Here is a 14698-nt window from a genome sequence, read left to right on the forward strand (position 1 = left end):
GTCCCTACCCTTAAGTTTCATAATCTAATGCAGTAAACAAAGATGAAATTTTAATATGGCTCTTTGATGGGTAAACACACACTGTGGCACCTACTCTGTCTTAAGGGGATATGGAAGGGTTCCCGAGAGCGTCATGTTGAACATGAAGCCGGGAAGAGTCAGAGTGAACTAGAGAAAGGAGTGTGAGCAGCATGAAGAGGGAACAGCATATGTAAAAAGTACATCAGAATGCCGCTTCTCTGCTTCCTACGCTCCAACAGCTTCCCATCATACTTAAAATGAGATCCTCAATTCGTATCATGGCCTGAAGGGTCCCCTATGATCTGGCCCCAACTCATCTTCTACTATTCCTCCCTTACTCTCTGTCCTCTGGACACTCTGGCCTCCTTACGATCATAAAACACACCAAGCACATTCCTACCTCCAAGCCTTTATCCTTGCTGCATCCTCTGACTGGGATGCTCTTCCACCAGATACCCGCAAGGCTCAGTTTATTCAAATGTAGTTTTTCAGGACATCTTCTCTGCCCTCCCCCCATCTAAAAATACCTCGCCACCTCCAGTAACTCTATGTTTCTTTCTAGCACTGAAAACCACCTAGATTCTATCACATTCCTCTTGTGCGTTATCTATTTAATGCCCAACTCTTTCATTAGAATGCAAGCTCCGTGGGGCAGAGGCTTTGTCTATCTTTGGTTCAGGTTACGTTTCCAGTGCCTATAACTGTCCTTGGCATGTGGTAAGGGCACAGTAGATTTTTTATAAATGAATTAATAAATGGCCAGAAGGCAAAGAGGAGCCTCGGATGGTCCAGAGACGCACAGTTCAGCGCAAATGGTGTATAGAATGTAAGGGGAGAAGCAACAGAAGGGGTGGGGGGTGCGGTGGGGCTGGAGTAAGTCTGTTTTATTGAAGGTATGACAACTCTGTTTAACTTCTCTTATTTTTGTCTTGCCATCATACCCATCTCACTAGCAAGAATAGTTCTCTATCAGACATGTTTAGTTATTGCTAATCCTAGTTGCCAGTGTGGTTACCCAGGTCCCAAGAGATAAGCCACAGCTAGAGAAGAATGCTACAGAAGCCCCTGGCTTCCTTCCATGGAAATGACATGTATGTTTTCGACAACACAGAACCTTACAGTTTGAAGGGACCATCACGGTAATCTAAATATCTAACACCTGCTAGAATTTTCCAAAGGGAACTAAGAAAGTAAAAGAAAACAGCAATAAAACATGTACACACTCAAATAGACAAATGGAAGTGTTGATGGATCTCTTTCATTCGAATTCATGTGAGTCAGGGAGATGAGGCTTTTTCTATACTTCAATATAGAAAATAAGTGAGAGGAGATGTAGTATATATCAGGTATTAAGTTTTTGGTCAACACCGGCTCCAGAAACAGAGTTGAACAACCAAACTGGGAAAGACGTAGAACACAGGAAAAGACAGAAAGAAGCGAGGGTGGTCATCGGTATCACATTAATATCTGAAATGGTTTTCATCAGTGGGGTCTGACTACGCCAGAGTTACTGAGCTAACTAAATATTTAAGTACTTGACATGGTTTATTCTCTTAATTCCCATAACAGCACTAAACAACTAGGAGGTAGGTGCTTTCACCACTCCCATGTCATAAAAGAGGATGGCTCTTAACCATCATGCTATTTAATCTGACTACTTGGGCCCCTCTCCCTCAAGCACCGACTCCTCCATCATAGAGTAGGCTCTTTTGGGTGATAAATGCACATGTTTAACTCCCTGAAGCTTTGAAAGGCAGCCAGAGTTAAGAGGGGTGCCATTGCTCCTACACTCCTTCCTCTAATGGTTGCTCTGAAACAAACAAACAAAAAGCAAATAAACAATAAAAAAGGCAGGATGAGAAAGGGACCACAGAAATAGATCAGCTCAGAGAGACGGCTGGAGAGATTCAAGATCCACCAACCAAATACTCCCGGGCTCCAGCAGACTCATCTTTTCCAAAGAGCCGAGAGGTGAAGACCATCCTGCTATCTGAAGTTCTCTCACTACTCATCTCTTGACTTGAACGAGAACTTTCCCTGTAATTGACACTGTGTCTCTAGCCATTTACAAGACTAAACCTCCAAGTTATACAACAGTATTGAAAAGAGAAAATCAGCAACTGTATCATTTGATGGCAAACATCATGCTCCAACCTTTTATTTTTACTTCTGGGGTTTTCGTTAAATCGACTTAAATATAGACTTTAAAACTATTTAAATAAACTCTTTATTAAGAACTTTATGACATCAACTTAATTTCTGGCAAAGAGAAAGGCAAACGAGTGATAAAGTTTTCTCGTTATTAAAGGAACAGTTATGTAACCATCCCACATGGAAGAGCCAGGCTGAAGTCAAAATGATAAAAGACCGAAATAGCCTTGCTTCTCTCTACAAGTGAAGATTCCAGTGGGGGATTTCACGTGCAACATACTTTTCATATAGCCTCTGTCCTCTCATGAAGGCCTTCACTTCATTGTCCAATGGGAAGGTGCCATCATCCTTTCTAAAGCGGTAGAAGAGTTTGACATCTTTGAATTCCTTATGCTCATCGCATACTGAAACACAACATACAGAGAGAGGCAAATAAGAAAAAAAATCTTATTTAATTAATTGAACAAACTAAGATGCTAATTAAGATGTGTTTTACTACCTAATTTCTCAAGCACCCTACACTATATGATCTAATGCATGTACAGTATTTAGCACAGTACCTGGCACAGAATAAGTGCTCTTATTATTAGCTACCATCATCATCATCATCATTATTATCTATAAAACGGTCACAAAACTCAATTAATCATTCATTCCACACACTCTTCTTGAGCATGATACTGGGGCAGGCATTGGCCTCTGAGAATGTAAAGTCCAGCGAGATAAAGAGAAATGTCAACTTGTAATTAAAATATCGTGTGATGAGGCTATGAAAGAGGTGAGGGGACACAGCAGTGGGAACCCAAAGAAGGAGTACCCGGCACCCCAGTAACGTAGCTTTGGGGAATGAATGCTACTCTGGGGTGAAAATGGGTGAAAAATGATGAGAAAGTAACAGTATGTGAAAGGGCTTGGCCGGGGCTAGAGATTTCAAGGAGTCGTATTCCTGAATGTTCACTGAATCTCTGAGAGTAACAGCAAAAACTTGGAAATAACCTAAATGGCCACTGGAGGAGAATGGATAAATGTATGATGGCATAATTATACATAGCATATGTAGCAGTGAAGATGAGCAAACAGGAGATACGCTATCATCACAGATGACTCTCCCAGTCATCTGCAAAAGAATAAAACGCACGTCTGTATAATGACTTAAAACGATATGATCTGTTGCTAAGAGATGCACATACACAAAGGAAAAAGTATGAAGAAATCCATGGGAGATAAACCCAAATGCTTCTTGGATGGCAGAAAGGAATGGAACCAAAGAGAGATACACGAAGGAGACAAAGTAAAACATTTTCTTTCTTAAATGAGTAGGTTCATATCTGGCATAGTTATGTTAATTTCTGAAATGGTTTTCACTGGTGGAGTCTGACAACATTTCCTCTCAAGTTACCTTGACTGTCGCCATGACTCACCGTGATGAATAATGCCCCGGTCTGCTAATTTTTGCATAAGTTTAATTGCAGTCTCTCTGTCAGAAGCCTCTTTGTGCTCGATCAGCCAGTCGATCAGCTCTTTGGCGACAAAGCAGTTTGGGTAGGTTTTGAGATGATGCCGTCTATCTTTAATAACCTTTTCTTCATGCAGCCTGAGCCTAGAAAGAAGTTTTGACAATCATTTTAGGAATTTTGATGACAACACAAATTATCAAACGAATCCCAGAGATCAGTGACAAAACGGAAGCTCTAACTACACCAGAGCACCATTCAAATATCTTGATGTCAATGGGTGATTTCCATACTGTCAGAACCCAGAGGCCTCAGAAAGTGATTTTACCCTCAGATCTGGAGATGATACAGGTAAATGGGAGGGAAAATCAACCGCAGACAACCCAGAGCTCTCCTGCCATTCGGCAGAGTGAGCAAAGCTGTCCCGCCCCCACCCAGCTTCTCTCCCTTCTCATTATTGCTCCACCAAATGGGCTTATGGCTTTGACCGACCGACCGACCAACTAAAGCTCCAGAAACCTGCTGAAACCAGGTCCTTCCTCTTCACCACAGATTGCCCAACGTGCACCATTTTTGTATTCATTCATTCGTATGACAAATATAAATGAGTGTCTATTACCTGCCCTTGAGGCACTTCCAGGCATTAGAGACATACATTGGCAAATACCCCAAAATCCTTGCCTTTGCAGGCCTCGTATTCTATACAGGCAATAGTTCATCTTTTCGTGAGGCTTACTAGGTTTCGCGTGCTGATTTCAGCACTTTAGATAGTTATACACTTAATGTTCATAACAGTGTCATCAGAAATTATTATTGCTTGCTGTTTTTTTCTTTTCTTTTTTTTTTCTGGAGAACTCTAAGGCCTCAGAGATATTAAGTGACTTCCCTAAGACCACACAACTAAAAAGTGGTAAAAGTGAGATCTGAACCCTGATGATCTCACTTCAGAGTCCGGCTTTCCAATGGACACATCATGCTGCTTCTAGCTCGGGAGAGATAAACCAGAAATCCAGGAGAGATGGATTAAAGCTGCTGGACAAATACAGTTTATTTACAGGCTGGTGGAGAATAGTAATAAACGACTGACACAGAACTTTCCCTTATTCCTTTCAGAACCCAGTGACTTTTCCGCGAAAGTCTTAAATAAACCTGCCTTAAAAAAGAAAAGTAATATTCCATTTGTCTCTCCTTCTTTGATCAGTTTCGCATTTACTTTGTAATCCTCAAGTGACGGGTTTGAATTGGCTGAACCATGAGATCAGCGTTCGTCCTGCTTCATTCACGTGGCTCCTACGCTCCTCATGTTAATCCTCAATGCTGTTGAGAAACTGGAGTGTCCCACGAGTAAATCACACAGTGACTGTGTGACCGGGACAAGTGACTTCATGTCTTTTTCTCTGTAAGACTGAGGCCGTGAGGCCTACCCTATCCTTGGCAATGTTGAGATTTGGGGACACAATGTCTGTGAAGCGACAGCAACCCAGCACTGACAGATAGGTCTCATTCTCCCTTCTCCCACCTCCTAGGGAAGGAACTGGATCATATTCTCACCTGATTTTTTGAACAGAGTTCAGTGAATGGAATTTAATGGGTTTTGACATCCCAAGGGTTGAGATTATGAGCTGGCAGTATACTGGGCTGGAGCTCTGAGGTTAAGCTGCTCTTCCTTGCGAGACACAGTTATAGGCTGAACTGTGTTCCCCTAAAATACATATACGGAGGCCCTTGGTACCTCAGAATGTAACTATATGAGAAGATAGGGCCTTTTAAAATGTAAATAAATTAAAACAAGGTCATTGGAGTAGGCCCTAATCCAATATGACAACTGTTTTTATCAGAAGAGGACACAGACACGCACAGAGGAGAGATCAAGTGAAGACACAGCTGGAGAAGGCGGCAAGGAGAGAGGTCTCAGAAAAACCCAACCCTGCTAACACCTTGATCTCAGATTTCTAGGCTCTGGAACTGTGAAAAAGTCAATTTCTGCTGTTTAAGCCACTCAGTCTGTGAAACTTCATTAGGCAGCCTGAGCTGACCACGACCACCTACAGTTGTAGACTGGGGGCTCCTGAGTAGTCTGGGGATGAAGGGCTCAGCTGAGGAAGGGAGGGGGGAGAGAAATGAGAGAGTCCTAACAGCTGTTAAGTGCACAGGAAAAAAAAAGAACCATTTTAGTGGCGATCCTACTATGCGCCCAGTATCTTACCAAGCATTTTCACATGGGATGACTTAATTAATTGCTATGGCCTGAATGTTTGCATCTCCCCCAAATTCTCATGTTGAAATACTAAACTCTAAATGTCTAAGCTCTATGCTATACATCTGAAACTAATATAATACTGAATTTCAACTGTAATTTAAAAAAAAATAAAAATAAATTTTTAATACATAAAGAAGAAATACTAAACTCCAAAATGTCAGTTATGAAAACAGGAACACAAGAGTAGGACTAGGAAGACTTGGCTCTCGTCCTGACACTGCGAGTCATCCCAGACGATCAAACTTCTGAGCATGAGAGTCCTACTGATAACATGGATAATGGTATCCACTCCGATTTCCTCATCACTGTCACAAAGCTCATTAATAAAGATAAAGAAAGCATGTGAATCCTTAGTATGGTGCTAGGCACAGTTTTTACTACTTTATTGGTATTAATCCTCATGTCAACTCCCCAAGGCAGGTCATGTTAAAACCACAAACGATACCAATGAAAAGTTGTAATTATTAATAAAAAAAAAAAATGAGTCCTAATTAAAGAAAAAAAAACACGTTCACATGGGCATGCTAAAGTCATCACACGAATCCTTCTAATAAATTCAGTGGCAATGACACCGAGTAATTTGTTTAACATGCTCAAAGTGGCAGAATGAGAAACATTAATTCTTAGATGTGATGTCTGTCAGGAACTCAAGAATAATAAAGACCAATTTATTTAGAAATTAAAATATGGAATAAGCTACCATATAACTTGGCGGAGGAGGAATATGTTATCAGCCAAAGAGGAGCTGCAAACATTCAGGCCATAGCAATTAATTTAAGTTGCTAACTTAAAAAAAAAAAAAATTATTAGGTAATGTTTATCTTTAAATACTACAGAATAGAACCTTTCAGCTTCTATCCTTTCATGAACCCTGAGCTAGCTGTTAATTCTTGAGCATGCTTGATTTCCACCGACTCCTACCCTGCCTGGTGGGGAGAAGAAGCACTAGACACCGTCCCCTCAGCCCCATCAGGGCCTGGTACATTTCCATGTTTAGAAAACTGAGCAGAAATATGCTGGAGGGGAAAGAACTTTGGATGCAGGAGGCAGCCTGGAACTTGATATTTTTAGACGTTACAAGGGGTTGAAGACATTTGATGACTGCTACCATCTTTTTTCTTTTAGTCAGAAACACAGAATTCTAAAAATGAGCATTGAAAACTGCATATTCCAAAAAAAAAAAAATCCCAATAAAGAGGTAAGGATTTTTACACTGAAAATACATAAATAAGGATTTTGCCTGGCACCATGGGTACTTAATAAATATTTAGTGAATAAATGTACAAGGGAACTAATAGAAATACTATTTTTTCAAAAACATAGGGAAGCTTCTCACTAACTTAGTAGGGATTCCCACCCCACAACTTAGTAATCAACTATTATCATGGAATTTATCTAAGTCTTTTTTTTTTAATTATGCTTTCACTTCTAGGATATTCAATTTGCAGAACTTTAATCCCTGGGATGCGTGTGTGTGTCTAAAAAGCATTTCTTTTACTTGAACTAAACTTACCCCTTACAAGTTCTCATAGCTTTTAATACATTTATATGCATGAAGATCTCTAAGAAGGAGACAGAGTAAGCAATATTTCAAAATCTTGAAAAATGGAAATTTTGCATAGCTGAACCTCTCATGGAATAGCGTTCTCTAGAAAGACTCCACAAAACGCTGAGCGAGGGGCTAAAAGCCACACTTTTCAACATAGCATTTTGCCTGGACAGGTCAGTCACATCGTCTGCCATGTCCAAGATCCCCCCTCGATTTAAAACTGCTTCCCACCCCTTGCCCACTCCAAGCAGGGTTCGAAAATCCTCTGCCTGTTTTCTTTACATGGGTCGCACCTGGCTGGAGAGCCCTTGACCTATGGTGGCCCCTGTCGATCCCCACTGGCAGTTCAACCAGGAGACCAAAGGCACAAGACTCTCCCCACTGCAAGGGACAGTAAGTAGCTAAGCCAAGCAGAATGGCGCCCTCCAAGGTTATACTAGACCTGACGTTTTCAGACTCCAGTTGTGCCATAGAACACTTTCTTGAAGTAGAACTTAGCCAGATGTCAATGTGTAAAAGCAGAACAATTGGGGGTGCTTTGGTTAAAAGGGGTATGGCTGCCGAGTCCAGAGTATTACCTGGTTTCTCCATTCAGTTCTCCAACATACATCCTCCAAATCCTCTTAACTATCTACATGGAATTCCTCGAAAAAGGGTTTAAAATGCCTAAACTAGAAGACATGGGGAATCCGGGCAACCAGGGGTGGGAGGGGACAGGGCGGGCCAGCACAGCAAGCTGAGAGAGCAGGAGGAAGAGCCCCCGAAGCTGGAAATGAGAGATGGCAAGAGACAATTCGAAGCGCCTTGGTTCTTCAGAGTTTTCCAGTCCTTCCTCTACTGTGTACACCCTACTGATAACCAGAACAGCACCGATCCCTTCAGGTGGCTGTATTCCAAAAGAGGAACCCAAAAGAGCTGCACCTCTCCTGGTTCTGAGGAGGTGTCTCCTGGGATAGAATTCTCTTCGAGGACCTTACACTCTGACCCAGGACCTCCTCCCAAGCTTCCGCGCCTCTCTCATACCTCCCAAGCACGCCCACTGTGCAGTCTGGACACCCCGGGCTCTTCTCCGTCCCCTGAACATGCCATCATCCTCCGTGCCTCTGCTACAGGCAGATCCCTCGTCTTGGAATGCTCCCTCCTCCTGCCTCCAATGATTCGAAGAAGTCTACTTGCTCTTCAGCTTGAAAGGCAACTCTTTCTAGCCTTCCACAGCCAGAAAGCAACCTTCTTCCCTTTGTTCTCCCATAATATTTTAATCACACCAATAAAGCATTCGTCCCGCTGTATTACAATTAAATGACGTCAGGGGTGCTACTTATTTTTGCCATTCTAGTGCCCAGCACATAGTAGGGGGGTAGATCCTCATTGATGCGAAAAAATCAATTGGCACACATTATGCCCTCAGTATCTATCAATCTACATCAGTCAAATCGATCCACACTGCACCACTGGTGAGAACAAACATCTCTCTTTTAGCTGCCTTTTCAATTCCACCGGCTAAGGAATTTCAATACAAAAACCATCTTCCCCATCATTCATCTCAGACAGCTGGTTCACAGCCTTTAGATTCAAGGTGATTCTGTCATGTTCTATTCCTGTCCAGCTCACCAGCTGCTGAAATTGCATCAGACAATTTCCTCTTCCAGCCTGAGGAGAACAGACACTGCTGAGTGCAGGGCGTTAATAATCCCTACGAAATTACCATCCATCTGATAAGAAACGGAGAAACTGTTTTTTGAAAAAATAGCTCGCAAAGAACTGCAGCAGGTTGTGGAAGTCAGGGAACAAAAGCGGAGACAGAAACTACAGCTTCTCATTTAAAAACAGCGTCATAAATCTCAGCCAAAGTAAACAGTTTAATTAAAAAACGCAGCAAGCCAAACAGTAGGGCTGACAGTGGGAGCCTTGTGATTTGGATTGTAGCCCTGATGTAGATGGGCTTTAAACCAGAGCTATTGTCCTTTCCAGGTGTTCCACAGCAGCCAATACCTGTCCCTGGTGATCAGAGAACTCAGAGAAAATCACTCTTAATCACCTATCCTTGAAAGGCCCGGAGTCTAAAAGGATGAGAAAAAAGACTGGAAATAAGTGAAATCTAACACACTGCATTTCCTTTGAATGTTGGATTTATTTTACAATTAAAATTTATTTCAAATGATCAAAATAACACATGTCCATGATAGATAAAAACAATTCAAATATGTGTAATATGAAGTTGGGTAACTGGTGATGGATGAACTGATAATCTTTGAAGCTAGGAGGCAGATGCATGGGAGTTTGCCACACTATTGTATTTACTTTGTGATGTGTTTGAAATTTTCCTCAACCTCACTTTCCAAAAGAACCCAATATTAATAATTCTTGCAAAAAATGTATGATGTACACATATATAGATGGCTATATATATATATATTATGTGAAATAGGATCCTAATACACATTTCATGCTTGAATTCTTCCAGCCCTATCAGAACAACAAATACAGTGGTAGGAAGGAAAGAGACCACATGTGATTCTAGAGAGCCAAAAGGAACTGGTCTCAGATCCTCCTTCCTCCTTCTCCTCCCTCTTCCTCCTTCTCCTCCTCCTTCTTTTTCTTCTCTCTCTCTCTCCAGAAAGCTGCAGTAAACACCTCAACAGTGCTAATGTCAAATGTTACACCAGCAAGACTCCTTCTCAGGAGGGCTGTAAGCAATGGCTCTGTGAATCAGAAGTCAGTTCTATACAAAATTCTTCCAGGCTTCATGTCAAGTCAAGTCAGTACAAAGCAAAGTCCAATAAATACCATGTGTCTTGCCATCACAATGAATTGAAATGGTAAACATACCCAGGGAGGAAGTATATTTGATTTGAGTCTCATATATCATGTACTATATTTGAAATCCTGACGGATTATTAGTATAAATAATAACAGTAATATCTAACACCGGAATGGAGCCATACACTATCAGAGCTAAGCCTAACAATGTCCCTGTGAATCAGAAAGGCACTGTCATACTGGTTTGACAGATAAGGAAGGGAGCTCAAAAAAATTAAAGTAACGTGATCAAGTCACATTTTAACAAAGAATAGAGTCAGGACTTGAACAAAGATCTTCTGCTTTCTATGTTTAGAGGGCTTTCCATGCCATCGAAGTTTACATGGCAGAAGTACCTGTCTTACAAAATAATTATCAAATAATGCTCATACAGCTAAAAAGGAGAAAACATTCTAGTTATGCTAAAGTGCCAAGGTGAGGTGAAAATTTATGCAATTTATATATTACACACAGATACTGCTACCAATGTAAATACAGATGGGGTTCACAGAAGTGCCTATGAAAGAAGTCATCACACTGTCTTCATGTTTGCATTGAGCCAATATTGTATAATTAAGATGACACTCCTAGGGAGCAGGAAATGGACCTGGTGAATTATACCATCCAGGAGAGTCAGCATATGCATGATGTACAACAAACACTTCTTAACTACGTGTGCATAAAAGTTCATGAGGCCCTTTTAAATCCCAGATGGGTACTAGATTTAATGGGCTGATCACTTCGTATGGTATATAAATGTCTAATCACTATGTTGTACATCTGAAACTAAGATGATAGTATATGTCCACTGTAATTTAGAATTTTTAAATTTTAAAGTAAATAAATAATAAGTGAATAAATAAATAAATCTCTCATCTCATCTTTGAGATAAGAGGTAAATACAGGGTCAAGATGGAAAGCTTCCTAGGTCAGCCTTCCTTATCTCATTAGACCTGAGATTTTTACTGCTTCCTTCTTTGACATGGGCTTTTTCCTAAGAGGTCTCTTGTTCTAAAGGAACAAAGAGCAATGCATCAATATCTCCAGCTCTGATCTCTTCCTCTGATGAGTCAGAAGAACAGTATTCTTCCTGCTTGCAAAGTGACGTTCCAAGAAGCGCCAAGATTTTTTTTCAAACAAGTCATTATTTGTTTACATTCCATGCCCAGGAGTTATCAGGCCTCTAATTGCCATTTTACAGGTGCAGAAATAAGCCCAGAATGGTTCTTGGAACTCGCTGAGGACACTGAGTGACTCATGGGATCAGTACTGGTAAGGGTCCTTGCTGTCTTGGTACAAGGACTGGGTAGCGCTTTTCCGGCTTGGTGACTGCTTCATATTGTGAGGATTAAATGACTATGTAAAGTGCTTAGCACATAATAAACTCTCAATGTCAACTCTTACTCCTGTTATTATTATTAAATGATGTATTTCATTGTCAGCTTTTGCCAGAAGTACCATCAAGAAGCCACTAAACATGCATTTCAGTTACTTTTTAGAATACATACAGCCCTCAGTTGCTGACCACTGTTTTCCAGTATGGATGCAGGATTTTGCACTAAATTTGTTTAATGTCTCTGGGTGTGATCAAGGAACAATCCATGTGTGCTGACAACTGCTGTGAGGATTGCTAGAACCAAACAGATAAATCATCAAATCATAGACTCGTTTTAACTGAAAAGAACCTTTGAGCTATTTTATGCAAGCTCTCCCTGACATCACTGTTTTACGGACTTGGAGAACTTGGAGATGTTGAGTGACTTGACATGTTCTCCCAGGTGGAACTTCAACCTTGGCCTCCTGACTCTGACCAGACCATCTGCTCTACTCCACTGTGGGACAGTCTAGATACAGAGGCTGCTGCAAATCTAGCATCTGATCGAAGAGTGGCCCACTGATGAGAGAGCTGGCCCAGAATCTGTCTGCGACAGCCTTGCAAGTCATCTCTGGTAACACCCAGACCATACTCAAGTCTTGAGAAAGACACTGCATTTCAATGGAACATTTAGTGTTGGAAACTGAACACTTCTTTCCTGAGAAGAAACGGTCTCGGAGCCAATTTTTAGACAAAGTAAAAATATATTAAAAGATTAAGTACAAAAGATCATTGAAATAATAGCTAAAATATTGTTCAATATATCCCCAGTGGAATATGAAAAATACATGCCAGGTGACCTGTAGCCTGAGGCAGAGATTCAAGTTAGAGAAGGTGAGAGCAAGCGATGCTCAGAGACAACCCGCAGTAAGACCACCTGGAAGGCTTGTTAAACCACAGACGGCTGGCTGGGCTCCACCACCTCTTTGCAAACCATTAGGTTGGAGTGAAATGGAACCAACACGAGGTTGTGGAATAAGAAGAAGAAAAAGGAGGAGGCAGGGAGGAGAGCAGCCTATTAGGTGTAGCTGATGGAGCAGACCTTTGTGGGTCAGGGCGTGGTCAAGGTGACACATACTCTCTAGGAGTAAGATCCAGGAAGGAGAGCACCCTCCCCGGGGAATCAGGAACCTGTGAGTCAAAGGCTCCCATCTTGCAAAAACCCTGCGAGGCTGACGAATGAACTAACTCTCCAGCCAGACTTATAATGTAACTTTCAGAGCCCCTTCTTCTTTAAATGGATCTCTCTACCTGCTCACTGATGTGCACCCTCTTAGAGCAGGATCACAGCCTTCTATCCAATAAAAAGTCATAAAAGTATTTTTTTTAAAGACAGGTCGTGCCTGAAGAACGGATGACAAGCACACTTGTATTAAATGTATCAGTTAAGCAGCAACTTTAAAGGATGATATTAAATCTGTTCCCATGGTGATTAAGAGGAAATTTAAAGTAGGAAGGTACATAATTCCAAGGGAAGAAGAGAAAAAGGCTGGTCCCGCTCGTGAGAAAGGATGCCCAAAGCGGAAGCTGGGCTCAGAATGCGGACTTCCCCATGTCCCAGCGTGGGTGGACCGAAAGCAGCCAGGTAGGTATCCTGTGGTCTCCGGGAGGAATCAGGCCACCTAAACTGTAGTTGTGTGCAGTTTCTGTCTACGTATGGTGGCCCAGGGGAGGGCTCTCGTCCAATTAGGACCTGAGTTTCCTAAACTGGAAAATGAGGAAGCTGACAAGATTTATCTCTAAAATCTCTTTCAACTCTAACTTCTTTATTTTTATGGACACCCTAAAGAGCCTCCAGGGTAAACCCTCACTCACAGATCAAAACAAGACGGGCTGTTTGGAGCACATTTTGTACTGAAAGATCTGCCACAAACCACAAGGCCAGGGAGCACAAAACAGCAAATTTTATTTCCTTTGGGCTTCCAAACAAGGACGTATCAAAGAGGATCTTGTGCCAAGCAAGCATGCTGCATAAACACCATCTAGGGTTACAATCGTCTATTTTCAGCTCATAGGACAGATGCCGAAGCTGCCAAAATGCCAGAGCTTTGAGTGTGCAGGTCTATAACATGAGGATAGACAAAGTATCTCCGGATTTAAAAATATTTCAAGAGCCCTCAAAAGTGTTGTCAGGGACACCTGCAGCTATAGTGAAGGCTGCTTCCAGCTAAGGGGTTTGTAAAAGATGTCTCGACTGATAAACATTTATTGAGCCCCAACTGCATACCAGGCATAACTTAAACAACTGCTCATGGTGAACTAATTTCTGATGTTCAAGGACAGAAACGGGTATTGTTTCTTCAAAAGGACAATGTATTCTATGCATATAGTACTCACATATACACCAATCAAAGTCTCCATAATATATTAAAACTGAATCTACCCATCATTATTTTCCTCTTCTTCTATTTCTTGTTTTAGCCAAGTACATCGCCATTTCTGCCTCTGTCCCAAAATGTATGCTATTTCTTTCCTAGCACATGCTCCCTGTTTTTTCCTGCCTATTCATTAAAGTCTAGCTTACCTCAACCTTCATCCACTGTGACTTCTCTCATCCAACCAGATATGATCTAGTTTTCCTGACTCCTGTATGATATATCTTCTATAACACCCATGTTTACCATATATTCTTTTGTATTACTTTACTCTTATTTGCATTAATTCTCTCTCTTGAACTATACTACAAATCACACGAGTAAAGAACTCTCTCTTTCCTCTTTTGCATTTCCCAAAGTGTCTGAGACAGAGGTAATGGTAAGTGATACTCAGTATAAAGGTCTGGGTTTTCACTTTTATTTTCAGCTGGACAGAAAACTCAAGCACAGTACAGAATGCAGAACTTGAGTCTCTAGTCTCGAACCCTTGGGTGGCCGCATGCACACCTATCCAGGCTGCACACACTCGGCAGCACTTCCAAGTGTTGCTCTCTTTGCCTTTCTATTAATATGGAGTATCGGAACCACCCGCGTGTGTGTTTGGTTCCTCTGGATAAGAAGTGTTAAATAATTCTTCCTTCAGGAAGAGCCCATGCTATTCTTCACAGAATGTGCATTTGGCAAGAGTCTGAGTTTCAGCTCAAGCTCTGTCTG

General features: G+C 41.5%; 1 protein-coding gene across 1 annotated transcript in view; it reads right to left on the reverse strand.

Moving 5' to 3' along the window:
- The window catches only part of DEPTOR (DEP domain containing MTOR interacting protein), a 126049-nt gene that overhangs the window by 86405 nt on the left and 24946 nt on the right, over positions 1-14698 (reverse strand). The window contains exons 2-3 of the mRNA XM_039853496.1: positions 3594-3772; positions 2453-2576 (exon numbers count right to left, since the gene is read on the reverse strand). Of these exons, the coding sequence (XP_039709430.1) occupies positions 2453-2576; positions 3594-3772 (303 nt within the window). The remainder of the gene's footprint in view (positions 1-2452; positions 2577-3593; positions 3773-14698) is intronic.

The sequence above is a fragment of the Pteropus medius genome, unplaced genomic scaffold (assembly GCF_902729225.1).
Source record: "Pteropus medius unplaced genomic scaffold, Ma_sr-lr_union100, whole genome shotgun sequence".
Lineage (NCBI taxonomy): Eukaryota > Metazoa > Chordata > Mammalia > Chiroptera > Pteropodidae > Pteropus > Pteropus medius.